This window comes from Acinonyx jubatus, chromosome B3, assembly GCF_027475565.1.
Source record: "Acinonyx jubatus isolate Ajub_Pintada_27869175 chromosome B3, VMU_Ajub_asm_v1.0, whole genome shotgun sequence".
NCBI lineage: Eukaryota > Metazoa > Chordata > Mammalia > Carnivora > Felidae > Acinonyx > Acinonyx jubatus.
The window spans coordinates 140,527,823-140,555,707 of NC_069386.1; the positions used below are offsets into that span (position 1 = coordinate 140,527,823).

At 55.8% G+C, this 27,885-nt stretch overlaps 1 protein-coding gene across 1 annotated transcript; it reads left to right on the forward strand.

The window, feature by feature from the left end:
• The first annotated feature begins 15,831 nt into the window (after positions 1-15,831).
• Positions 15,832-27,475, forward strand: LOC128316179 (uncharacterized). Its single transcript, XM_053225112.1, has 5 exons — positions 15,832-15,981; positions 16,195-16,365; positions 16,707-16,800; positions 21,388-25,967; positions 26,053-27,475. The coding sequence occupies exons 1-4, from the start codon at positions 15,832-15,834 to the stop codon at positions 22,371-22,373; spliced, it is 1,401 nt and encodes a 466-aa protein (XP_053081087.1). The 3' UTR covers positions 22,374-25,967; positions 26,053-27,475.
• The last annotated feature ends 410 nt before the right edge of the window (positions 27,476-27,885 follow it).

The window sequence follows — 27,885 nt, forward strand, 5'->3', positions numbered from 1 at the left end:
CCCCATATGGCAAACGTGGACTTGTTTTCAGTAGGATCTCGTTCCTTGGAGGGCTTCCGGAAAGTGAGGCCATCCAAATGCAGGCAAAGGAGCGTGCTGTCTGCACCACCCCAGAGTACCCGAGAGTGATCGGCCGTGTGCTTTATTTACGACCAAGGTCACTTGGCCCACGGCACCTGTCACCCAGGGAGTCTTGGGAAGACCTTTTGGGGAGCCAGCCTTGGCTTTGGGGGCATCTGTGTCTCTCTCTGGTAACTGAGAATAGTTGGCCCCGGGGGTTACCCATAAACGTGTCAGCTCTCGCGACCAGCCTCTCTGTGCTGGTCCCCATCATCTGGCCATGATGCCAACCTCGGGAAGTTCAGGCTATCGTTGGGGAGTGCCCCACTGGGGTGCTTGGCTAGATGGTTGACGGACAGTATACGTTCCACTGATGGTTGCCACCAGCAAACTGACTAAATGCACAGTGCCCAAGCCCATAGTGACAGGGCTTCCGGAACTGAGTGTCAAGTCCGGGGGGGAATTGCTGGTGTTCACGGCAGTGCTAATCAGTGGTACCTGAAGAGAGGTTTTCCAGGTTTCTGTTTCTTTAATGAGGATGAAACACACCTGGTTAACCTCTTTTCCAGTATCAGATCCCATCTCGGAGACCGTCTGGTCCAGGCCCCAGCTTCAGGGAATGGGGGCCGTGGACATGAACAAACGGTTGACCACAACGCCTGTCCCAGATCTCCGACTTTTGTCACCTATTCTACTAACCTTCAATATCTCATCCATTCTTAGGAGGATTCCCCAAGGTGACGCCACCCTAGAGGAAGACAGCGGTCCGGTGACAGCTCCATGCCCCAGAACGTGCAGGTGGGTCATCAGGGGTTGCACTCCTCTTGGTTTTGAGGAGTCACGTGCAGTCAGCCTAGTTCAGTGTCCGGCCCCACTTTGGAGGGATGGCTGGTCTTGGTCGCCTTCGGGGATGGGCTTGGAGTTAGCCTCTTGCACCAAGAGCGCGCCCCGGAGAGTCCATGTAGGTGGCCTGGACCACTGCCCTCAGCCTTCAGTTCATTCTGGAAAGATGTCCCGGACGAAATGACATCTCTGGGAAGGAGAGATTATGCTCCGATCAAGACAAGGCCTTTGTATGTGTGGGTTGGGTCCCCGACGTTGGTCTGGGGTGGGACCCGTTTATTTCTAACAAGAATTCTGCTGTGGATTTATTTTAAATCTGGAGGAATGTTGGCTGCTATGCCAGTTTAGGGGAAAGGCTTTTGTCCTCGTCCCTGGTCCAGGAGAAGCGAGCAGATAGCTAACCACAGGCCATGGGATTTACCAAGGACACACCTGGGCCGCTGACCACCGTATCCGATCCACCCTCAGGAGGCGACGCTAATGTTAGGGAAGAAGCTAGGTTTCTGTGGATGGTTCTTCCATGTGGTCCTCGAGGAGAGGTTTCCTCTAGTGTGTTTGTTTCTTCTAGGGCAAGTCAGTCCCCCGACCACTCTTCAGTATCAGGTGCCAGCTTGGGAGACTTCCTGCGCAAGACGGAAGTGGTCAGCCCCGGTCCTGGGCAAGCGAGCCAAGACTTAGGCTTCCCTCGCTCTGCACGTTGTGGCTGACCCCGGTGCTCCCTGCTGGTGGTTCTCAGGAAGACTTTGTGAAGGCAACGTCAACCTTTGGGAGAGGAAATCCTTCTTGGCCAGCTCTAAAGCCAAGGCACAGAGGTAGATCGTTGGTGCTGCATGGGTTTTGACGGTATGCCATGACGTATGCCATGACGGTATGCCATGACGGTATGCCATGACGGTATGCCATGACTCTTGGCTCTGGGCTCTTTTGTGGCATCTGGGGAAGGGGCGTCGGGTTCTTAAGAGGACCCCACGTTGTTTGTTGAGAGCCGGAACACATGCGGGGGGGGGGCAACAGTGACTGGAACGACCCAATTTTTCACATTAGCTGATGCTCAAATGCCATTCCTTCCACCTGGAGAGAGCCCCAAGCAGAGAAAGACAAGATGTGACAGAGGAAAGGTGCCGTTGCTTCTGATGCATCTGCACAGGGAGCCGCCGAGTTCCCTCACTCTAGTAGTGGAACAGGAGTCGAAAGGCAGATTGTGGGATCTAAGGGGGCAGTGTGGCTCGGTGACTCTCCTTGTCCTCCGCTCACCAGGCCAGCCTGGAGAGAAGGGAGGGCACGGCCCTGCAGCTTGGTAAGAGGAAGCCTAGCATCTGCTTTCCCTCGATGAGTGACTTCTCTCTCTCCAGTCCGAACTGAAATCTGGTTTCATTCCTCGATGGTACCAACATAAATGGAAGGCGGTGGAGGGCACCGAATAGCGTCTCGTCTGGAGGGCAGGGGCCTGGCCCTGTTCCCCGCCTTCCTCCCCTACCTCGGCAAGAGGTTGCAGCAGGTGCTCACTTTGCTTCCCATTGACCCCGTGCTGGGCATCTGGTTTTAGAATCCCACCTCGGCCCGGAAGACTGTTTGGCCGGTGCCATGCCAGGCCCTGGGTGTCAATCCACTTACAGGCCCCATCGTCTGCCTCTTGACCACAAAATGCGGGGTTTATCTGTGAACGACTCTCTCCTGATGCACCGACCTCACTCGGGGTGCCGGCTGTAGCTGGAGGCACTTGTGGCCTGTGGACTTCTGGAAGGAGACCGTGGCGCCTTCACGAGGAAGGCTTCGGTAACCGGAGGGAGGTCGTGCACTGAGCGTTCTCTGTATTGGAAAATGTTTTGCGCGTGACCTCTTTCAGCAGCGTTTTAAAGGGTTTCTTGGGCTGACATCCAGAAACCGCTCCAGGACGCTTGAATCAGACTCTCTGTTTGTATATGACACATGACATCGGGTGTACCGGGTGTGGCATAAACTCAGGAAAAGTTCCCAGAGGTCACAGCAGCGTCGGTGAAGATCCAGCAGTTTTGGTTTTGTGTTTTCTGTTTTTTCCTTTTTTCTTTTTATCCCCGTTTTTCTTTTTTCTTTTTTTCCCCATTTTTCTTTCTTTCTTTTCTTCTCTTTTTTCTTTTTTTCATCTTTCTTTTCTTTTTTCTTTTTTCCCCGTTTTTGTTTTCTTTTTTCCGTTTTTTTTTCTTTTCTTTTTTCTTTTTTCGTCTTTCCTTTTTTCTTTTTTCCCCGTTTTTGTTTTCTTTTTTCCGTTTTTCTTTTTTTCTTTTTTCCTTTTTTCTTTTCTTTTTTCCGTTTTTCTTTTCTTTTTTCTTTTTTTCCATCTTTCTTGTTTTTTCTTTTTTTTCCGTTTTTCTTTTCTTTCCTTTTCTTTTTTTTTTCGATCAGTGCTCATCTTCAATACTCGAGGGAGAGGTTGTCCGCGTTGTCTTCTCTTTTTTTATGATGAAACATACACGGGAAACCTCTCTTTTAGTATCAAATCCCACCTTGGAGGCACTTCCTGTTCCTGATGCGGCCTTCAGGGAAGGGACGTTACCAGCTCCACTCTGAGTAGGCTCAGGGAAAACGGACCGTGTGGAGGGTGATGTGATGTGGTGTGTGTGTGACCTTCAGGCTCCAGCCCTCCCGTGGACAGCTCCTTGGACAGTTGGAAAAGGGCCCGTGTTTTCGTGCCAGAGGGAGGTGGCTCGTGGTGGCTTTCGTCCATTCCGTGACTCGTGGTGGGTGGTGGCTCTGCACGCGTGGGGTCTCGCTCGGGTGGCTTTCTGGACACGCCAGCAGAGTCGTTGATGGGACCGTAATGCCAGCTGCTCTCCAGGGTAGCTGGGAGGACGGTAGGCTGGTGACGTGCACTTCATTTATGATGTAGGTCACCCGTTTGGCCATCCATCAGCGCCTAGCTCGTCTGTGAGATGCCAGCCTGGCGCATCTGGAAGCTTTGGGAGGATTTGGGGCCACCAGTGTGAATGCAGCATTCAAAGAGGGGTCTCCCTTTGGGTGTACCCACCTTGCATCCCTTTAAAATAAATACAAGCGGATTTCTTCTGTTTCAGTGTCAAATCCGGCCCCCGAGGACCGTCTGCCTGACTACGGGGCCTGTCAGGGAAGAGGCCGTGCTCTCAGCACCCCCACCGGGGCAAGGCCCACCCCACAGCATGTGCCGAGTGCAGGATGTGGGGATTACCCAGTTCAGGGCTCTGGGCTCTCCGTGGGAGGGTTTGGGCGAGGGTGTATGTGTGCAGTAGAGCCCCTGTTGGGAGCGTCTGTGGCACCTGAACACAGCCAGTCTGATGAGCTGGCCACGTACACGCTGAAGGTGACATGACCCATCTCCTTGCAGTAGGAAATGCCACCCCGGAGGGGTTCCCCGATGTGAACCAGATCACAGGCACGGCCATTGGTGTGTGCACCACTGCGGGCGAAGCGGGGGGACCGAGGGGCTCCAAGTGTGGTTTGGATGAGCCCCTTCTGGGTCATTACCACTTACAGTCCAGCCCCTCTCTGGGTGGGTTTCCTATCCATGCCCATTACTTGGGGAAACAGGCTTTGTTGTCGTACTCAACTGTGTCTCCTGTGCAGCTTTCCTCGACTGGTGGGGACCCAAGCAGACCGGATGCTTTTCAGCGGCAGCATCTGCCTCGGCTGCGTTCTGGCCGTGACAGCGGCTTGAGGGAAGGGACCTCATCGGTGGAGGTATATGGGTGTGCGTGTTTCACCCAGGAGCGCACGTTCTGTTCAGCATGTGTCTCCTGCTCCTCTAACTAGAGGGCTCCCCTCCTCACCTAGCACAGCTTCCGGAGGCGAGACCTACTCTGGGAGGCAAAGCCGGGAGTGGACATCTCTCCCCTCCTCTGGGGCTGGCCGGCACACGCTCCTCACAGCGACGGCGGGCGCACACGAGAGCAAGGGGCTACTTGAGGCTGCCGCGGGGGGGCAGCACGTCTCTGCCCGTGTGCGCTTGGCCGGAGCAGGTCAGACGGCCAAGTGCGAAGACAAGGGTGAGAGAGCCCTGCACCTGCGAGGAGGTCATGGCGAGGCTGTGGATGTGGGGCCGATGGGCCGGTAGTCCTCACGGGCCCCTGGGAACTTGGGTTTCACCCATTCCTCACAGCTCAGTAACCTCCGGTGTCCTGCCTGCAGTGGGAACACTGGATTGAGCTGGGGCCAATCGGCAATGGTGACCCTGGCGGGGCCCAGGCTCCTTCCGTCCCATTCCAGGCCGTGCTGTCCGGCAGCCATTCTTGGTGTGTTTGACAAACCTTAGACATCCACGGCACCCGTGGCGTGGAGGCGTGCTGCCTGGCACGCTGACGGGGCCCGTGTGCTCCCAGCAACTCTGCCGGAGCGACGCCGACCGCGGACGAGCAGTGTGGCCCGACGGCTCTGACATGCGGTACTTAATGAGAAGTTGCCCGTGTTTTTTTCGCTTTATTTGTGACGAAACATTCGCGGTGCACTTCTTTTTCAGTATCCAAATCCGCCTCGAGGACTTCTCGGCTCGGGCGCCAACCTGAGGGAAGGCACCTTTGCTCTCGTAGTGGACTTTGGTCACGACTTTGGCCACCCTGCACGTTCTCTCCCTTCCTCGGCATCCCCTGGTTTCCCTCCCGAAAGCTTCCCTCACCTTCCTGTCTTGTGGCTCGGGTTGGATCGAACCCCCGACCCCACCCCATCACCACCACACACCAGCCCAGGGTTAATTAAGAACATTGAGCTTTATCCCTCTCCGTTGGCTGTTGGGATTGTATCACAGACGGGCCCCTGACTCCGCTGAGCTATCAGATGCAAGATGTTTGCTGAGGCTTCTGGAACAGGAAATATCTCCCTCTCTCCTGTGAGACCTGCCAGAGGAGGCCCCCTGTGTTCCCTTCAACCATGTGCCACGGTGGCGAGCCTTGATGCTCCCGCGGCCATTGAATGAGTTAGGACATTCCAATTCCTAATTCATTGTGTGTGGCAGAGCTGTGCAGACCCGGAGAGGGAAATGTGTACCATACAAGGCCTATATGGGGGAGTTAGAGGAGAACCGAGAGACCTGGATCAAACCCTGCCTGAAGCTCGCCCTGCTTCTTCACTTTTAGCTACCAGCTTATATAAAGCCTGAAAATGTCTTTCCTGTTTAAGCCAGTTTGCATTGGGTTTTATCTTACTTGGGATATAAGCAGACGATAGCCTCGTGTGGTTTTTTTTCACCAATGTGTGCCTCTGGGTTCAGCTAGCCTCAGTATCCTATGTAAGGTAGGTTCTTGGTAAAGAGTGACTTTTTCTTGTGGACTTACTATGTACTTCAAGAGTGTTAATTTATGAATGGCAAATAATTCCGGATTAATGTGCTTTGTATCCAGGGCAGGGCCCCTGGCGTGGGCCCCTCTCCGGAAGACCTGAAAGATGGTAGACGTGAAAGCACCTCCCTTGACCTGTTCAACCTCAGACTCCCTCTCTCCTGGCCGTGCCGCTGACTTTGGGGAAGACGTTGCCGTTCCTCCTACCTGCTGCTTTTTGGCTGTCTGGGATGGGTTTGCCCTATTTATCACAAGTCATGGGGAGCTGCTCGTGTCTTGCAACAAAGCCTTGCCTTGAAGAAACAAGGAGATCCCTTAAGGAGGGGATGCCTTCAGAACCCTGCACGGCCCATGAGAGCTGATGCTGCATTGGTGGCTCGTCTGCCTAATTCAATACCCTCGGTCTCCCACCCCCAAGAGGAGGCTATTAGACCCACTGACCCACGGAGGAAACTCTGCGTCGGGGCCCAGGACTCTGGGCATCTCTGGAGTGATGCTCTCCACGAGCATTTGTGGAGTTACTGGTAAATACTCCGGAACCCGTCTGCCCTGCTGGTTGATTCCCGCCCTGGAGGACTCTCTGGGGTCCAGTGTGCTTTATGCACAGGGAGAACCACACCCCGCCTCCGCTGGGTGTCAGCCTCGCCCCCGAGGGCGTCCTGGGCGTGCTGTCCCCCCAAGGTGAGCCAGCGCCCCATCTCTTTCAAGCACACATTTGCTGGATGGTGCTAGCCTGGCTCGCCGCCACGCCCTGACCCTCAGCGTCCCTTCCCACCTAGGTGGACGGCGGCCGGAAGGAGTGAGTGCGAACGCGTGCCTGGCAGCCCCAGCCTCTGGTGCCTGGAAAGAAGTTGCCCATGTTATTTTCGCTTGATATGTGCCGAAACAAACATGGTGCACTTCTTTCTTGGCGTCAAAATTCGCCTCGATGAGCCCCCTGGCCCCGACGGAACTTCGGAAAGCTTCCTGTCTCGGTGTGTATGCGGACTGTCCGCCCCCCTTCACCCATGTGTTGGTGGGTTCAGGGACACTCGGCATCTGGCCACCTGCCACTCAACCGTGGGTAAGGTCCGCCTCTAAGAACAGGCATGGCTGGGGGGGCCTTGACCAAGGGGGCGGGGAAGACGTATTTGCAGGCTCTGTCGTGAGAAGTTGCCCCAGCATTTGAAAGGGGCTCTGGCGACAGCAGCCAAAACACGGTACGGCCATGAAGACAGACAGCCAGGGACGACCATGCACCAGCTCCCTCCAGAGATGTGAGTGGATGGCCACCGGGCCTATGTAGTTTAGCTATGACATGTCACCTGGTGGACTGTCACCCACACCCCACACATCCATGGTAGAACTGATTGGGGACACCAGCTGTGACAGAAGGCGGTGGTCCCTGTGGCTCTGGGAGAGGGGTTTTCCCAGGGCAGTCGTTTTTATCAGGACTAATCCCCGGCCCCCCGCCCCAACCTGGCTCTTTCCAGCTCCCAGTTTTGCCTCAGAGGGATGTGCAGCTTGATGTCGGCCGAGAAGGGATGTCGGCCCCCAGTCGGGACCAGAGAATGGATGTGACTGCAGAACATGGGCCTCGTGAAGGACGCCACTGTCCGGGCAGGCCTCCCAGCCTGGAGGCCGTCTTCCCGGAAGACGGGCCGTGGGGCTCCACGGACGGCTCTATTCCGTGGTGCTTGAAGAGAGGTTTTCCCAGATGAATTCGTGTTATTCACGATGTGTCATCCTTGGCCAGCCTCTTTTCAGTATCAAAGCTGAGGGGCCGCAAAGGCCGTTGGAGCTGCGACTGTTGGTGTCCATCGCTCTCTGGGGTAAGTGATGGGTCGTCGTGCAGAGAGTGCGCGTGTGGCAGTCACGGCGGCTTCGGCCACTCACCCTCCATATCCGTCTTCCCCAGGAGTCCCTGGAGCCCTGCCAGCCGGGACGAGATGCCATGGCGTCGCCCTCGGGGCTGCCCTTTGGTTCTAGAAAAGAGGTTACCCATGTTTCTTCGCTTTATTCATGACGAAGAATACGGGTGCACTTCTGTTTGAGTATCACACCCCCTCACTGAAGCCCAGCGCCGACTCCTGGGGGGAGATGTTGACGGCAGCCTTGTCTGTGGGTCACCCTGGCCTTGCTGGCCCCGGCAGATGCCTGCGTGATGGTGGCTCCCGTTCCACCCATCCTCCGGGGCCAGTCCTCCCTTCAGAGACCTTCCTGGAGGCGAGAACACCTTTGGAAGAGAAGCAGGTGTCTCCACGCCAGGCTCGTCTGCAGCCCATCAAGAAAGGCCGTCCAAGATGGGGCACACAGTTAACCTGTTGCACCGGTTCGGGTCCCGTCCCTCTAGCCAATGAGGTGCCAACTTTAGGGAAGGCACAGCCATGGGAGCACCTGCCCAGGGTTTCGGAACTGAAGAGAGGGCGGGCCCTGTACGCATCCTGTGTGTGACAGGTGCCACCTGGCCCACGGACCCTCGGGATCGCTTCAGCCCAGCGGGCCTCCAAGATGGGATTCTGGTTCTGAGGCACCTGTTGAACGTGAAGAACGCTTGTCCCATGACGCCTTTCCTTTATGCCCGAGGCAACGTGAGAGGTACAGTACTCTTTGAGTTGATCGTCATCTTCCGTGTTGGAGAGCTTCTGACCCCTGCTGCTAATGCCAGGGAGGGCCACTGTCCCTTGCACCAGCCCAGGTACGTCGGGGAGAGGCCTCGAGGGCTCGTCACCTGGTTGATGGCACCTGTTCTTTGTGCGTTAGCCGCCCCCATCTATTTCCCTTGCAGGAGGACACCCTGATGGCTGGAGAAGAAGGAAGGTCCCAGAAGCTGGTCTGAGATGTTCGAAAGGAGGTTGTCCGTGATGTATTTGCTTTGTTCATGGCAGATATTGCACGGTTGATCTCTTTTCATCATCAAATGCCTTCTTGAAGGACCCGCGGCCCGTGGTGTCAGGTTCAGGAACGGGATGTGAGTGGTAGCCCCTCCCTCTCGGAGGGTGTCACAACAAATGGTTGGCCAGATGGCAAGTGTTTTCCTCCATTTATTTATTTTGAGATTTGAGAATTTATTGAAGGAATCACCGTAGAGTCCTGTTTCCTAAGGTAAAGCTAGAGGTGCGAAAAATTAGGGTCCGCGCCACCAATTTCTTGCAAAAATTGACAAAGAAATGTGAACAGAAAAATGTCTAACGTGGTTTTCAGTATTTTAGAAGAATCCCAAATTTACCCTCTCCAGCCCCTTGGTTTCAAAAACATAACTGCTACAGAAAGAGATGAAACAGATATACGCTGAAAAATTTTAAATGCCAAATAGAGGATTGTGGGGAGTTTTATAATTATGTGGCAGGTATACCCATGTTTTAGTATGTAAGTTAGTTTAATGCAACTTTATTTTAAAGATAACTTAAAAAAATTTTAATGTTTATTTTTTTTTTGAGAGAGAGAGAGAGAGACAGAGTGACAGAGCATGAGCAGGGGAGGGACAGAGAGACAGAGAGGGAGACACAGAATCAGGGGGAGGGACAGAGAGAGAGAGAGAGAGAGAGAGAGAGAGAGAGAGACACACAGAATCCGAAGCAGGCTCCAGGCTCTGAGCTGTCAGCACAGAGCCCGATGCGGGGCTCGAACTCACAGACCACGAGATCATGAGCTGAGCCGAAGTCGGACGCTCAAAAGACTGAGCCACCCAGGTGCCCCAACATTTATTTATTTTTGGGAGAGACAGACAGAGCATGAGTGGGGAGGGGCAGAGAGAGAGGGAGACACAGAATCGGGGAGGGACAGAGAGAGAGAGAGAGAGAGAAAGAGAGAGAGAGAGGGAGAAACAGAATCCGAAGCAGGCTCCAGGCTCTGAGCTGTCAGCACAGAGCCTGATGCGGGGCTCAAATTCACAAACCGCAAGATCATGACCTGAGCCGAAGTCAGACGCTTAATGGACTGAGCCACCCAGGCGACCCCATAAAAACTTTTTTTTAAAGGTGCAAAATACCAGCTTGCTTGGGGAGGTTGCCAAATGGGTACCAGAGAGAGAGACTGTGACGGCTTTATACTCCTCAACTGTCCCCGTCTCCAGTCTCACCTAATGGCCGGGGAGGCGAGGTGGGGTGGGGGGCGGTTCCCCAGGTCCCCTGGACATAGGCTCTGACTTAATCTTTCTGTCGTCTTCCCGGAGGCCATACTGCTACGATGAGCACATATTTTTTGCTTAAACTTGGCAGGGACTCCTTGGGGTTTGTGGGCAAGTGGTTTATTCAAGAAGCGCTCTAAGGAAGGCCATTCCAGGGGGAAACGGGGGTTTGGGAGGGGAGGGGATGAAACCATGCGATGAGCAGACATGACCACCAGCTCACTGACCTTGGGTACCCCAACCAACACAGTAGCCTTAGCAGGACACTCGGGGAGGGGTGCAGACTTCTCGGAAGGGACAACAGGTGGGTTGACATTGCTGTCCCACGATATCTGAAACAGATGCTCATTGGCTAGTCACGACACGTATCCCAGATCTTCCCTGGCTGCCTGGATTTCAATTAAAGAAAAAAAAAGATGCCCAGCCAGTGATTTCTCCTCTGTGGCACTCCCTCCTCGTTCAAGTCCCTGCTTGCAAGAACCACCCCGGGCACATGCGTGAGCTTGACCACAGAGGCTACTGACTGTATTTGGGACTTAGGCTATCGGACCCCCTAACCAGCCACGTCTCTTTATTCCTGACAGGGCTTCACGGAGGCAGTGCCCACCTGGGGAACACGGCAGAGCTCCTGATGGTATGTGGACAGTACTTGGTCCTGTGTAAGAGGAATGCCTAACCCCACCCTTGTGACGGGCAGTGGCTTTCAACTACAACACTTGGTGGAAACGGTTCCAACTTGCAGAAGGGCCGTGTTGGTGCTGGCACCGCTTTGTGGGATAGGAGTGGAGGGTTGACCACAGAGTGCAGGCTTTGTATTGAATCCGTTTTCAGGAGGACTTCCTGGAGGTGATGACAACCTTGCAGGCCAGGGACTGAGCCTGGGATCATCGGTGCTTTAGTTTTTGCTTTTGGAGGCAATGCTTTACCAGAGGTTGGTAGCACCTACTTCGGTAAGTCTGTGTGTCCAATCCACCTGAAGAGTGACTTTTCCAGAAGCTGTGTGGTTTTCTTCCAGGGGGTGGTGGCATTGGTGGGAAAACGTCACGCCTTGCTGCGACTTTGTTGTATTTGAAGAGATCCTGTCTGTGATCTGTGTCTCTTATATCCTCCTAACAGCCTATCACGTTGCCTTGCTGAATCCTGGCTGTTGGGACCTTTTGGATACAAGACTCCCTATCTGGAAGGTTCTTTGGTGCCCTCCTCCCTCTAATAAGGTGTGTGAAAGGATGCTCGACTGTCAGCACACACTTTTACGTGACCTTTGCCATCCAGTGCCTTAGGTGGGTTTCACGGAGTTGAAGCTGACTTTAAGGACTTTGGAGAGCTTTTGGCTTCTGTCTGTGATGTTTCTGGAACTTTTAAAGGATGGTCATCCCTACTGTACTGGCTTTATTTATGGTGAATTTTTGAAGTACATCCACGTTTTCAGAACCAGACCCTGCTTTGGAAATACTCGTGGCCGTGGAATCCCCATCCGGGAAGAGACATTAGGGTGACCCCTCCCCAGGGTGAGTGACAGTGGGGCACACCCCTCATTGCGTGCCCGTTAACCAGTCTGTCATCTGGACGTGACCGGGTCTGATACTATAGTTCCTTCATGGAGCACGAACGGTCCTTGACTGCCCTGTGATGCTTTGGTTCTCGATGGATTGGGTTCAGGTTTATGTTTTCCAGGGATGTTCAAGTTTTGGTATTCAGAAGGTGGATGTTCCTTCTATGTTTACAGGACTTACAGTTAATCATAGAGGAAAATCCACATTTTCGCTCTCTCAAGTTGCTTTTAAAACATTTCTGAACGTGAGATCCCCAAGTCCCCCTCAGGGACAAGAGAGGAAGGTTAATGTGCCACCCCCCGTCCTGCCAACAGAGGGAGTGAGCGGAAGCCAGATCCCAAAACCTGCTCTGTCCTTAGTGATGGGACAGGTGCCGCACTCAGAGCTGACCGCCACCCCGCCGCCCCAGCAGGTGCGCGCCCGGCGCGCCCGTCCTCTGCTACCTTTGTTTCCGATGGATTGTGCTTAGGCTCGGGCTTTACAGGACTAAATCCTTCTTTGGTATTTAAAAGGTGGATATTCCTTCTATGTTTATGGTATTTGTGGTTAAACATAGAGGAAATTCCACGTTTTCAGTATCAAATGCTGCTTGGAAACATTCCCGGACTGAAACCACCGTCAGGGAAGGCGGGGGGCACTGAGCCCCTCCAGGGTAAGTGGAAGGACGGTGGGCCCCAGCACATGTGCTTTCTTCGTGCCGTTTGCCCGCGGACCACCGCCCCCGTCTCGCGACCCCTTCGCCGAGCTGCCGCCTCGGGGAAGAGGCTGGGGTCCACGGTCACGGTTTCTCCCCGGCAGCCGGGCAGTCTTTCCCGTTTGATGGGTTGTAGGCTCATGCTTTTCCCGGAGTAATCTTCTTTGGTATTTAAAAGGTAGATTTTCCTTCTATGATTACGTGTTTGGTGGTTAATCATAGAGGAAAATCCACGTTTTCAGTATCAAATGCTGCTTTGGAAACATGGCTGGGCTGAAACCACGGGCAGGGGAGCGAGATAGGGCTGAGCCCCTCCCGGGTAAGTGAAAAGCTGGTGGGCTGCAGAACATGTGCTTCCTTCGTGCCATATGTCTGCCGACCATCACCTTTAGAAGCCCCCACTCACGGAGGAGCCACCTGGGCAGAGAGGCCCTGGTGCATCGTCACAGCTGTGCCGTAGGACCCAACGGGACTCGCTCTGCTGTCTCGCTTCCGCTTTTTGACGAACCGTGCGCAGATTTGGCCTTTCCAGAACTCAGTCTTTCTTTGGTATTTAAAAGGTGGATATTCCTTCTATGTTTACGTGATTCATAGATAATCATAGAGGAAAATCCATGTTTTCAGTATCAAATGCTGCTTTGGAAATGTTCCTGGAAGAGTCTGTAGGGCTAGCCCCCGCCCAGCCCCCTCGGCCTGGGCAGGCGACAACACGGTGGGCTGCACCTCGTGTGTTAATTGTGGACACACGCCTGAGGACCTACTATTCTGGAGCCCTCTCTCACCTGGAAGCCGGCCTGGTGAGATTACGTCATGGGTCTGTCACCCCAGTGCTACGTGGAAGCTTGTCTGCCCTATGTGACTTTCATTTCTGATGACTCAAACACAGGTTCACGGTCTCCTGGACAGAATCCTTCTTTGGTATTTAAAAGGTAGATTCTCCTTCTATGAGTACATTATTTATGATTAATCATAGAGGAAAATCCACGTTTTCAGTATCAAATGCTGCTTGGAAACCTCTGAGGATGTGAAGTCGTCATCAAAGAAGAGACAAGACAGTCTCAGTACCCCTCTCGGGTACAGGCGCGGACCCACACTCTAGCCCCGTGCTTTGTATGAGAAATACCGTAGCGTGCAATGTGCTGTTACCCAGGCTATGCTCTCAGTGTTGCTGCCTTGAATGAATCTGTTCTCTGTGTTTCCCATGTTCACGATGCGTTTTCTGGAATCAGCCCCTCCTGCAGTAACCTTAGAGAGTACCTGGGGAGGTTGTCGGTTTCAGGAAGGGGCCCCGGAGGGGGGGACCGCGAGGGCTGAGGTGGGGGGGGACGGAGGGAGGGGACGCGCCATTCACCCACGGGCACCTCTTCCACACACAGCGTGCGCTGCCCGTGCGCTGAGCCCGCGTATCCGATCTGTTTACCTTAGGCTCGCTCCCGGAGCAGATGCCAACCTTGTCACAGTGACAGTGGCCTTCCTGCCCGTGGTATCGTTTGCTACTTGAAGAGAGGTTATCCTTCGTGTGTTTCTATGATTGTAATGAATATGCAAGGACAAGCTCTCTCCGAGGAGCAAATCCCTCCTGAGAATGCTGCTTGGAGACCGGGCTGACTCCGGGGACCCACCAGAGGGTCAGGACCACCGCAGGGTACGCCGGGGCATGGTCGGCCACAGGGCACGTGCTTCTTCCTTGCTCTTTGTGACCTGGTGCTCCCCCCCCTCCCCGTCCCCCGTCCCGTGCATCTTGCAGAGAACTTTCTGGAAGAGACGATGACCTGGGAGATGTTTTACTGGTTTTCTTGTCAGAGCCGCTGTTCTGGTCAGAAGGCGGTGCTCAGCCCTTGACGGGCCTGCTTCATGTACTGATGAAGCATCCTTGAAACTAGTCTGGCACGTGCTTCCCAGACGCGATGCCAGGCATTGGGAAGAGACGGCCTGGTCAGTTCACTTCCCAGATAATGTGGAAGAATGCTCAGCAACAACGTCAGGGTCCACTTTAGATTTGGGTCATTTGGTCCATCCGCCCTCTGCGCCCAGCCCATCCTCGGGCCGACTTCTGGGCCTTCGTGTCCGCGGGAGGGAAGGGGCTGGGGGGTGGGGTGCCAGTCCAGAGGAAAGGGAACGGGGCGGCCCCAGAGTGCCCGGTGTCTGTAGGGGACTCTCTACTGAGACCATCAAGCCCTAGCGCTCTCTTTGTCCCCTTGGCATCCCTGCCAGTCAGGATGGAAAGGCCCGGGATTCCGATGTCACTGTTCAGTGGGAGAGCATGGGCCCGGGGGGATTTCACTTTCCTCCGGGGGATCTTGCACTTCACGGGTACTTTGAGTGGCAGTGGCTTTCTGGCTGCAACGCCACGAGGGGGTGCTTGCCTTAGCACTGCTATGCAATCTGTGAACGGGTGGTCCGTCGTGGAGCGTTGGCTTTCTTCTTTGTTTTTTGCATTTCCTCTAATGACGCATGCTGTTGTGTCTTCTAAGCCCGAGCGGCTGACCTGTTATCAGGTGGACGTCCTGGAGGCCGTGGCTTGCGGCGGGGGGGAGGGGGGGAGGCGGCAGACTTGCCCCAGGGCGGTTTTCCCCCTGTCGTCCGTTGCCCACCCACTCTCTGTCGGGCCGCACAGGATCCACCTGTCTGTGGGGAGACAGTCCTGTCTTGGAGAGACGCTGGGCAGCCCACTTCAGGGCATGGGGCGGGGTGGTCACCGGCCCCTCCCACCGGTCTCAGACCCCGCAGGAGGAGACCACCCTGGAAGACGCAGTGTGGTCCTCACTGGAGCCGCTCTTTGGTACTTGAAGAGAGGATACCCTTTGTATGTTCACTTTATTAATGGCGAATATACAGGGGGAGACTCTTATTTGCGTATCAAACTCTGACCGGGAAGGCGCTCGGACCCAGCCCCACCTTCAGGACACAGATGTCAGCCTGATGTCAGCCCTTCTCAGGTACGTCCCCGTTTCCCCGGACCCACGTGTGGGCTTCAGCTGTGAAGCTGGCCCTGGGCCCCTCCTCTGGGGGACTTCACAGAGGCTGCGCTATGGCTGGCGGGGGCGGGGGGCGGCGAGGGGCGGCGGGGGTGGGGGGGCCTTTCGTGCATGCCGTCTCCTGTCTGCACTGAGTTTAATGGTGGTTTGCTTTTTTAAAGATGAATTATGCACGGACCTGCCCTTTGTCAATACCAAGTTATGTCCAGGAGCCTCCCGGTACGATGTCAAGCTCAGGAGACAGACCTTGACGTCAGCCCCTTCCGAAGGTAACACATGAGTGACAGTGGACCCCAGAGCACCAGCTTTCTTCAAGATGGTTTCAAGCCTGATTGACCAAGCCCCACTGATCCGTCCTGGAGGGCTTCCTGGAGGTGGCATCAGCTTTGGGCGAGAGGCTGAGATTTGCTCGTCGGTGCTCCTCTTTGGCGTTCAGACGGGCATTCTCCCGCTCGTGGTCCCTGAGGTGAATCTGTAAGAGCTAATCCTTCTTGTGATTTGTGGTTCGTGTCCTGCCTTGGAGACCGTGTCTTCCGCAGGAACTGCGTGGCTCTGGGAAAGAGCTACGGGAGCCGTCCCCCCGGCCCAGGTATGTGAACGCTGGCAGGCCGGAGGGACGTGCTTTCACCCCAGTGTTCGTCTCCAGTTCTCTAACTGCCTGCGTCCCATCCACCCTTAGGATGACGGCCAGGAGAAGAGAGCTCCCACTCTGTTTGCAGAGACATTTTTCTTGGGCCGTGTGACCGTTGGCTGTGTCCTGATTGCCAGGGCGGCCGTGTGGCCCCGGGGCCAGCATCAGGGACAGAGCCCTGCAGCAGCCCCCACTGACGACGAATGTCGTCTGAGAGAGGTGAGGACCTCACCCGGGGCCAGGTCGCCTGTTGACCTATAACCTTCACTTTCTGCTCCTTCGGTGGGGGTCGTCTCGGGGGAGAGGCCGCCGTGGGAAACTGATTGTGGGTGTGCATTCTCCATCTGTCTGTGGTACATGGGGTTTGACTCCTTGTCAATAGAAACTGTCCCAGCATGGCTTCCTGGGCATGATGTCAACCTCCAGGAGGGTGGCGGGGAGGGGACTGATTCCGGGGATGAAATCGATGTGTAGGCCTCTGTGGGAGGTACGATGGGGTGGTGACCGCAGGGCCTTTGCCTTATCTATGCTGTCAACTTGCCTGGGCCCCTTGCCCTCAGTGCCCAGTGCATTATGAGGAGGACTTCCTGGAGGAGGTGCTCATGCTGGTTCCATCCCCCATGTCATTTTGCAGAAATCGAGAGGCTGCGCTCTGTGCGTGTGCTCAAAGGCTGTGGGGGCTGATCTCCTTCTCAGGAATAAGTCCTGAGCTGGAGTGCTTCCTGGAAAGGATGCCGATTGCAGGGAGGGGCACTGGCATCTCTGCCTCTCCCTGGGCTCCGCGGGATGGGGAGCTGACCCACGGGCACACACCTGCAGGAGGTGTCTGCCCTCGGGTCTGCCGATCGGCGTCTCCCACCCCTCCCTAGGACGGACCCCAGGAGACGAGGCCAGGCCCGTGAACCGTAGCGATGGACCTGCCCAATGCTACTGTTTGGTACTTAAAGCGAGGTTGCCCTTTGTATATTCGGTTTATTGACATAGAATATACAAGGGCAAGCTCTCTGTGAGCATCAAACCTTGTCTGGGAGTCTTCTTGGACCCAGTCACGCTCAGCGAGGGATGCGGTATGTGTGTGCATGAATGTGCGTGTCCATCCTGCTGTGTGGCAAATCGCTCGTGGGTCGCCGCTTTTCCGAGATGATGCCACGGGCACGCGGTCCGCTCTAGGGCAGGCAACAGCCCAGGGAACCTCGCCTCTCCCTGCGATGCGTGGGTGGGTCAGAAGGCATGCGCTGTGTGTGCGGTCTGGGCCCTGACATGGCCAGGTCAGCGTTGGCGTGGGGCAGTGTCTGTCGTCTGTCTGCCCACGGCAGTAACTGTTGTTACTTGGTGCGTGAGCCTGCACGCTTAGGCTTGGTGTGCGTGCGCTGGTCCACTAACCCGCAGCGTCTAATTCATCCCCAGGACTGCGCCTTGAAGACCTACCAAGTCCTCCCAAGGCAGTGGCTTTCTTTTCCGTGCTAACCTTTGGTACTTGGAGAGTGGTTAGCCCTGTCCTGTTCGTTTTACTCATGTCGAATCGTACAGGGTCATCCACTTTTTCAGTATCAAGAGCGCAGACCGTAGAGTTCGATTTCCCGTGTTTGGATCCTGCCTCTGACACTTACTAACCATGCAACATTGGGCAAGATTTCATCACGCTGTGCCTGCTGCCTCGCCTGTCCAACGGGGATCGTGGGGCTGCTGGGGGCTGACGGAGTTGAGGCTTGTACGCGGCTTAGAGTAGAGCCTGGCGCTTGGCACGGCAGAAGTGGTAGCCGTGATGCTCGTGTACCATGAACCCGGTGGTGGTGGTGGTGGTGGTGGTGGTGGTGGTATTACAATCCCTCCTTGGAGATTTGGAGCGGTGTGGACATGTGGACGTCAAACCCTCCCTCAGGTATGTGAATGGATTGGCGAGACCAGAGTCGGTGCTGTACTTTCGATGGGGGCCTCGGAGGCCCCTCAGGTGGAGCAGCTGAGCCCTTCTGGTGATGTCACTCGGACACAAGGCCAAATACAGCGGGATCAGCGGGGCAGGCGAGAGCGTCCACCTCATGTAAGAGGGACAGCCCTCGGGTTCTTGGTCCCTGCCGCCATCTACCCTCCGAAGGCCTCTTGGGCGTGAACGCCGAGCAGCACCAGGACCGGGTTCGGGGAGCTTGCCTCCCTGGTGCCGTGAGAGAGGCTGTCCAAGGTGCACGCGGCATGTGTGCGTGCGTGCGTGCGTGCGTGCGTGTGCCTGGGTTTGCTGAGTTTCGGCCACCGTCCAACCCCGAGCCAAAGACCTGGAGGTGCCGGTATTCTTGTCTGTGCTGTTTCATACTTGAGGAGAAATTATCCTTGGCGTGTTTGCGATGTTTGTGATGAATCATACAAGGACAATTTCTTTTGGAGTATCAAATCCTGCCTCAGCGGACTTCCCGGACTCCCTGGCAAGTTCCGTAGAGCGATGCGTGAGGCGCCCCTCCCCGGGGCTCGTGCGAGCGTGCACTTGACTTGTGATGGGGACCCTGGAGGCGGGGCAGCACCTGACCAGGGCCCGGTGGGCTTCTCGGTGGGCTTCTCGGTGCTGCCGCTGACTTGCGTTGGTCACGGGCAGGTGTGAGGGTTTGCACGGCATTCGAGGCTCATCTGTCGTGCTTCTCGGACGTGCAGCCAATCTTAAGGGTGGATCATTGGTGTCAGTCCCCTCCCCCCCCCCCCCCCCCCGCCCACCCCGCCTAAGGATGTGACTGATTCCTAAGCATGTGCCCGACTGTCTGTGTGAAGCTGACCTGCTAACCCTTATTGTCCGGACCACCCGGGAAGAACTTTCTGGAAGGGCCACCAACTTTGGAGAAGATGCCAAGCTCTTCTGGATGGTGCAGTTCTTTGGTGCTTAAAGAATGGTTGTCCGTAGTATGGTCTCTATATTCATGGTGATTAATATCGGACAACCATTGTTTTAGTATCCAAATTTGCTTCAAAAGTTCTCTGGAGCACAGTGCTGACTTCGGCAGGAGGACAGCGACTCCTGCCCGACTGTGGAGGATGACTGTATTGAAGATCCGTAACAGCTAACTCAGTGACCCCAGAATGCAAGCCATCAGTGTGATTTCCTGGACCTCATGCCGGCTTTGGGGTGGAGATACAGTGTGGGTGTTGGGGGCCACTTGGAAGATGCTACTGATTATTCAATTGTCTGTTACTAAATATTAGCCACGAGGAATCCCTCCAAGAGATGCGGGTGTGAGGCATCTCTCTAGGGAACTAGATGGTGGCCTGGGGGCACCCGGGTCCCGCATCCCGTGGTCTTTGACGTATATTCTGAGCTCGGAGGATGTCCTAGGGGAGGGACAAACATTCAACACAGTATGTTTCCTGCCACTCCCACTGTTTGGTGCCTCTGAGCAGCTGTTGACTGAAAATTGTTTATTCTTCGTGGGCACGCATCACCACATGTCTCCTTTTCGGACCCACTTTTTCTTAGCCTCTCAGATGGAATACAAACTTTGTGGATAAGACATTGTGGTCAGCGGCACCTCTGGGGTGTGTGTGTGCACGCGTGCGTGCGTGCATGCGTGTGGGTGGGTGTGTGTGTTTGCGTGTGCGTGAGCTGTTGGCTAGCTCAGTGCTCCTCAAATTATAAAATGCTTCTAAGACTTTCATCACCTAGGGATCTTGTTAAAAGGCAGATTCTGATTCAGGGACCAAGATTCTGCATTTTTAGCAAGTTCCCAAGTGATGCTAACGCTTCTGGTCGGTGGACAACGCTTGGAACCGTCCCGGGCTGGACATGACGTGCCTTATTTGTGATGGGTGGCCCCCGGTCCCCCGCCTTTCTCGTGCCATACCCATCATAAGAGCATCCCAGAATCGACGTGTCGCTGTTTGGTTTGTGAACGACGGTTATGTGCTGGGCTCATTGTGTGCGTAAATGTCACGAGATGATTCTCCTTTAGAATCGAATCACGCCTCAAAGAGCTTCCCAGATACAAGGCCGCTTCAGGGAGAGGAGGCCGCTGGCACCAGCCCAGTGCAGGACCTGTCCAGGGTCCTGACTTGGACCCTCTAATTCTGTAATCCTTCATTTCCAGTCAATCGGGAGGAGGTGGTCCAGGAGCTGGAGCCCATCCTGCGGTAGAGACCTCGTCTTGGGGACTGGTGACGCTCCCGTTTCCTCGTAAGAGGTATCTATGACACACGTTCATCTGCCGGCTGCTTCTTGTCACCAAATCCCATCTGCCAGGAAACTCTGGAGGCAGCTTTCTTGCTGTTGCTTTCTCTACTATTGAACCCGCTTTGGGCGCCGCCTTGAGCACCGTTTGACCTTTGGGGATCGGACGGTGCTGTCGGGGCCCAGCGTAGGCCCTGGGACCCAAGGATGGGAGTGGACGGCTGATGCGGGCCCCTGTGCTTTCTTCACAGGGTGTGAACACCTGGATGTCTGACTTTTGGGGTTCAGCCCTTCCTAAGAATGTTCCAGAGGCAAGGACATCGGTGGGGAAGAGGCCATGGTTTTCGTTTCAGAGCTATTCAGGGATATTTGAGGAGAGGCTATCCGTGTTATGTTCGCTTCATTCATCATGAATAATACATGGTTAACCTCTTTTTGAATATCAAACTCTGCCTCGGAGGGCCGCCCACACAAGAGACGTGAGCGTGTGTGCCTGGTGTGAGCCGGGGCCCATCCTGAGCATCCTAAGGCATGCTTCCTGGCAGGGAGGCCGGCGGTGGGAAGAGCCCAGGGTCGCTTTGCGGTGTTCTTGCAGTGGACTTGCTGTGTTTTTTTTTGGTTTGTACAAAGTCCCCCCTCCCCCCTCCCCTTCAATGCCGACCCACCTTGGAGTGTGGGTGCGATGCAGGGTCAGCTCAAGAGATGGGGCGTCTGTGTGGCCATCACTGCGGGGCTGGTCCGTGAATGCCTGGCCAGGGAACCTACCCCCAGGGCTAGCGCTCTCGGCCCTCCTCCTCCCCACCCAGCCCTTTGCAGGCTGGCCTCCTGGAGGCCATGCTGCCCCCCTGGGTAGCATGTGCTTTCCACGCTGCTCGAGGAGAAGTTCCTTCTTTCAGGAGGACTTCTCTGGGGGCAGTCGGCTTCAAGGGGCAGATCCCAGCTCAGCTGGCTCCCTGGACACAGGGCCACCGTTTCTCCAGGTACGTGAGAGGGAGGCTGGCTTCCCTTCTACCTTTGCGTGTCTCTGTGAGGTCACGGACCCCAACGCCCATTTCCTTTTTAGGTGGACTTCCACGAGGCACCAGCACCAGAGCCATAAGGTCTCCTGTGCCGCTGCCCGGGACTCGGGGAGACCGGCTCTGTCCCCGTGCTCACCGTGAAGACCCCGTGGCCTCTCTTCCTCCCGCGGGACGCAGAGCTCTGCTCCCCGCACGCGGTGTTCAGTCTGGGAGGAGAACGCCCGGCTCAGAACCTCCCCTCGCTGTGGGGGAGGGAGGCCGGCTCGGACCCCAAATTTGGTGGCGTGTCACCGGAGCGCCAGCGTCGTCAGGGTCTCATCCGTACCGCAGGTGACCTCCTGGGGCCGCTGCACAGCCCTGCTGCTCCCCATCCTGGTGGCTTCATTCCGTCTGTGACGGCCGTCACGGTCGCGTCTGTCGGTGGAACGGATTCAGGAGGCACGCCCGTCGGGGCCACCAGTCTCGCAGTAAGAAAACTGTCACTCCAACAAAGGTATGTGAATGCAGAGTCGACCCCAGGGTGTGCACTTTTTGGCAACCGTGTTCCCTGGTCCACTAACCCAGAGAATTCCTTCCACCCTCAGAATGAGGAGAAGAAGCCCCAGAAGGGACGCACGCAAGCTTTGGACATGGGACGCCAACGTTCTCGTCGGTGTCGGCATTCGGTGCCGGACCAGGGGCCGCCGGGCTGCTCTTCGGCGGATACCACAGTTGACCTCTTTCCGGTATTGTGGGAGAATGTGTGGAGGTGTCCCACCTGCAGGGAGGGGACCTATGTCACCCCATCCGTGGGTGGAGAGTCCGCACATGAGGGTCCACGGGCCCTCGGGGCACCGTTCCGTCTTCAGGGGACTTCCTGGAGCTGGGCTGTTTCAGTGCCCAGCTCTGTCCCATCTCATGAAGGTAGTTTTGGTCTGGGGAGTACCGTGTTCCTGGCGTGTACCACGTGGTCCTTCAGCCCCCAGGATCCCGTCCTGCCCTTGGGGCCCTCCTGGAAAAGAGGGTGGCCCTCTTCCAGGGCAAAGGCTATCGCCAGCGGCAACAATCCAAGGTCTAGGGAGAGCTGATGTGGCCCTCAGCCTTCAACCCCCGTGCAGGAGGAGGTGGGGGGGGCTCCTCCTCGGCCACACCTTTGCCGTGCTGACACGGTGGGGTCATTCTCCGGTGCTTTTTCTGTTCTAAACGCAATGTAGCACTTTCCCTTCCTGGATGTGATTTCGACTTCAGGGGGGAACAGCCTCCCCCCCTACTCGAAGGAGTGGTCCATTGTAGAGCCTGTGCCCTAATTAGGATTCGGCCACATTGTTCCCCGAGCTGTAGCACTGAGATCTCGGATGCCCCACCTCTGGGGCTCAGTGGTTTTTGGGGTCGACCGTTGGGGCTTCATCATGCTTGTGGCTAATCACGTCGGAACTGCTGTTTTTCAGGACAAACTCCCAGCTGGAAACGTGCCCCGACAGGACTCCAGCGTGAGGGCAGGGCGTTGTCCATGATAGGGGAATGGATGGTTGATCAGAGAACATACATTTTATCAATGATGTATGTCAACTGATCCACAGTCCCTACCTATCCAGTGACTTCTCGGGACAGACTCCGGGAGTAGAGGTGGTGGTTTCCTGATCCATGCTAGTACCTGGCCCTTGAAAAGACCTTCTCTGTGCTGGGTTGGCTCTCTTTATGCTGAGTTGTACAAGGGAAGGTTTGTGTTTTCAAGTATCGATCTTGCCTGGGAAGAGCTGTTGGTCCCAGCCCCTTCCCGGGGGACAGGAATGCATGGCTGGCCAGAGAGCGTGGGCTTTAATTACAACATGTAGCACCCAATTCTCCTAACCCTCAGTCCCCAATTCGTCCTTAGGAGGACTAGCTGGAGGCCGGACCGACTCTGGCGAAGATGGGTCAGCAGCGTTAGCCTTCGGTACTTGAAGAGTGGTTATCCCTGCTGTGTTCGCTGTATTTATGACGAATCATACAGGGACATCCAGTTTTTCAGTATCAAATACTGCTTTGGAGGGCCTCCCGGTCAGCATGCCACCTGCAGGGAGGAGGTCTTGGCTTCCATACCCACCCAAGGTATGTACATGGACAGTGAAGCATGTGGCACATGCTTCTTTCGTCATGCCCATCACTTGTGGCACCCGTGACCAGAATCTACTCTGTGCAGACAGAGGGCTGGGCTGCAGTCTTCTGGAAAGGGTGTTGGTATCTGCACCACTGTCGTGGGAGGTTGACTAGTGAGAATCTCACGGACGTAGAGCACCCGCTGTCTGTTCCACAAGAACCCAATCCTCCCCATAAGACGAATCCCCCAGAGACCACGCCAACGTGAGGACGTGACAGTGATAACTGGCTGACACCTAGTTGGTCAACTTCATTGCATTTGCTCCAGGGCAGACTCTTTTCAGAGAGTCCAATCTTGCCCGGAAAGGCTTTCTGGAAGCATTGTCAACTCTGGGGGAGACATGTTGACGTCGTGTCTTTCCCGTGTACGTGGAGAGAGTCGAACAGAGGCGGCCCTGTGTTTCTGATGGTCTTCACTGGTTTCCCTCTCCCACAAGACCCAGCCCGTTTTTATGATTGCTTTGGGGAGGGCTCATCTGCTTTGGCCATGATGCTTTTCCAGCAGGGCGTTCTCTTTTCATGATCAGATTCTCTTGTTGTTCGTGTAACCCCGTGGTCCGTGAATTGACCAATCGACACGGAATGATTCAGTCATTGGACAAGTGATTTTGTGCATACTGTGTTCTAGATGATTCTAGAACTTTGCCATTTCCTCTGAACTGGGAGTAGAGCAGTGCCCAAGAGAAAGTTCATGCTCATTACAGCCCGGTGGGAGAGATGGACAGTAAAATACCAACTATGAGACGTAAACGTGTCCACCGTTGAGGTTTATGGACCAAAAGAAAGTGGGGTCAGGTCTCAGAAGCAGAAGTGGGATGGATTCCTATGTTCGCTGCGGGGGTCGCAGAAGTTCTTTCTGGAGAAGGGCAACGGGAACAAAGCGGGGGCATGGGTCAGATGGAGATCTGGGAGAAGAGCACTTCAGGAGGAGGGCGTGGCATGCGGAGAGCGCTCTGGTGTCTTTGAGGAGAAGGGGGCAGGCCAGTGGGGCTGGACGGGGGTGGGGCAGGTTCGGACGCTATCCTGAGTGAGGTGGGGGCTGTGGGAGGGTTCTGAGCAGGGGCAGCTGCAGGATCTATGTTGAAAAGTGTATCCCGATCACGAGGAGATGGAACCTGGTCCTCCTGGTCCAAGGTTGTTGGGGAGAAGGTGGGTGAGTGACTTCTGATAGCCTCCTTCTTGGATTTGCCGTCTTGGGCGACTCTTTAGGGGTGATGGGTAGGGGAGCAGGGGGCGGGTAGAGGGTGGCTGGGAAGGGAGCGGGGGTCTCCGGGTTGGTGAAGAGCTTGGTGACCTCCTCAGATCCCCCAAGAGGGCGCCTCGGGGCCCCGGGCTGGCCAGACTCCTCGGGAGTGCGCTGCAGCGGCCGTGGGGCCCTCTCTGGAGTTCCTCCGGTTTGGTGGACCCCACGAGTCCCCACGAGTCATGACGGAGCTCGGCTCGTGCCTCGATGTGCTTGATGGATAATCGAGTGTGCTCTGTTGAGAAGTCCAAGGCTGAGAGCCCCGTGGGTCCATGCACGCGTGGAGAGCCCGACCTGTGGTGACTTTGCACTCGGAAGCCCAAGCACCTGCCTCTTCTTGTTTCTAACCCCGCCCCCGAGGACTCGGGAACGCAAATTCAACTCCGGGGAGGGGGTGCCGTGTCAGCACCCCTCCCGGGGAGGTGAGTACACGGCTCCCCAACCTCCAGCGCGTTCTCGGGACACACGTCGACCCTCTCGCTAACACTCCGTGTCCAATGTGCCCGCAGGACGGCGGCCGGAGGCCACGCCCCTCGGAGAAGAGGAAGGGAACCTCTTGTCTGTCTTGTCTCTGCCTTTCTGTGGTACTTGAAGAGAAGTTGTTCGTGGTGGATTCGCTTTACTTATGACGAATCATTCACGGACAACACTTTTTTCAGTACCAAATGCTCCCTCTAAGGACCTCCTGGACACAATGGCAACATCAGGGAAGATGTGGCCGCCTTGTCAACCATGTGGAGAAGACAAGAACGGAGGGTTGGCCGGGGACACCGTGCTCGACCTAGCTGTAAGTCCTCTGGCCCGCTAGCCTGAGCATCCGGCCCGCCCGTAGGGGCCTGCCCCTGGGCCGTGCTAACTCTGGGGAAATGGCTGTGGTTCTGTCACCAGCGTCACCTTCCGCGACTTCGAAGAGAGGCTTCCCGGGCCCGAGGCCAACTTCCAGAGGAGATGCTGGTGTGAGCATTGTCCAGGGTGTGTGACTGGTTGACCAGAGGGGCAAGCGCTCTGTTCACCCTGTGGGCCACCTAGTCACCGACCCTCAGCACCCACCCCGCCTGCCCGAGAAGACTCCCGGGAGGTTCTGCCAGCTCTGGGCGAAAGCGGCAATGCACTCGCGGCGGCAGCTTCTCGGTGGACCCCGACGGCCATGGTCGGGAGGGTGCGTTCACTTCAAACGTGGTGACCCCTCCTCGGTAGCCCCTTCGTCACTGTCGCCACACAGCCTCCCCAAAGCGCTCCTGGGACACGACGCTGCCTGCTGACGAGGGACGTGACACGCGCAGGCCGGCTCCTCTCCGGGGTGTGTGACTGTCCCCAGAGCATGCGTTTTGCCTGTTAGGTGAGCCCCCTGCTCCTCTAACCCCCAGCACCCTGTCTCTGCACAGGAGCGCCCTGTGGAGGTGAGCGGCCCCGGTACTCTGGCCAGTGCCGCTGAGGGGCCACCACGCTGAGCCGCCGTTCCCAGACGGCTGCCGAATGGTGCCCCCGCTTCCGGGAGCGCTGGCCCCGCCTTAGGGTAAGTGCGTCTCGGGTGAGCATGCGATTACGGTGGTAGCATGTCACTCGGCCCACTACCCAATGTTGTCCCCCCCATCTCTTACAGAGCTCGGGGGAGGCCAGCTGCCTTCGCGGGAGAGGCGGTGCAGTCCCGGGAGCTCACTTGTGGCACTTGAAGAGAGGCTGGCCGTGATGAATTCGATCCATCAAAGCGAGTCATACACGGCTCTCCTCTCTTTTAGTGTCAAATCCCACCTCGGAAGCCTTCCTGAGCGGGCGCCGGTTCCCAGGTAGGGGCCTGGGCGGCCGGGCGCACGGCGAGTGCTTTCTGGAGGATGCATGTTACTGACACTCCAACTGCAGCCCCCCGGCCACTGCCCGGGGCGCCGCCGACCTCAGCGTAGGGCAGGAAGGCTGGCCGGGTGCCCCCGCCGTTAAAAACGGTAGCATTGAAGATGCGCACGACTAACTCCTTTGACTGTCAAATCCAGTGTCGGAGGGGCATCTGGAAGCACCTTTCGTTACTCAGCTCTCGGGATATAGGAGAGATAGGAAGCTGCCCACGTGACCCCTGCTTTACTAACCTGGCACAGCCACCCACCCTCTAGGGGAACACTCCCCGGGGGTGATTCCAGGCTCATCGAAGAGGCAGTGGCTGATCTGTTTTCTCAAACGTGTGGTCTTTCAAGAGTCCTTTGCCTCGTTTATAACGACTCACACGTGGCTGACCTCTCCGCATTGTTGAGTGTTGCTTGCATGGCCGGCCGAGCACAGGAAGTAGCATATTCCTGTGCAACTAATCCCGGGTTAGTGAACCAGGGGTTGGCCCAAGTGCATGGGTGTGACTTGGGGATTGAGCTGTTTGGTCCCCTCATCCTCAGTGTCCCGTCCCACCTCCCCCCCCCCCCCGCCCCCGCCAGAGGCCATTCCCACACCGCCCAGACCGCGTGGACGCAGGGACGCTGTGAGCAGCGCCACCTCATGGTGCTCGGAGAGAGGTTGTCCGTGGTGAGTTCGCATTATTTAATGATGCCCAATACACGGTCGATCTCTTTTCGGTACCACATCTCGTCATGGCCTCTTCTCGGAGCTGATGCCAACCTCGGGGAAGCCACCCTCATGTGGGTCCCAGGCCAATGTCCTTGAGTGTGCAGTGGGCCCCGGGAACTAGTGGATGGGTGCCCCTAGTCCTTCTCTTCACTCAGTCTGTTCACGGAGGACAATGTTGCCAGTTTGGGGCAAGAAGCATGTGATCGAGGTGTAAGACCCTAAGTGACTGAGGAAGCAGAGGTGTTCATGATTCTCTGGGATTGTTTTGTTTTTAAAGAAAAATAGTTTGCCTTCTCAAAGTCTTTGCTTTAGAGGGAAGACTTCTTAGATGTGTCAGCAAAGTTGGGGAAGGGTATTGGTCTCAGATACTTTTCTGGGCTAAGTGAACTAGTGATGCACTACATCTGTGACCCAGAAGCTGGACCAAAGTCGAGGAGAGAAGGCCGTTCTGTTTTCAGTTTCTTGTATTTAGTTCCAAAAAAGAGTAACTATTTTAACAGATTGCCATATTGGTAAAAATGACACCTGCTTATGATAAAAATTCAAGCAATGTGGAAACACATAAAAAAAGAAGAAAATTGCAGAGAATTTCTGTGCACCCAGAAATGACCATCAGTGCTGTAGAAACTGCAGATACCTGAGTATGTATGCCAATAGGTAGATAGACAAAG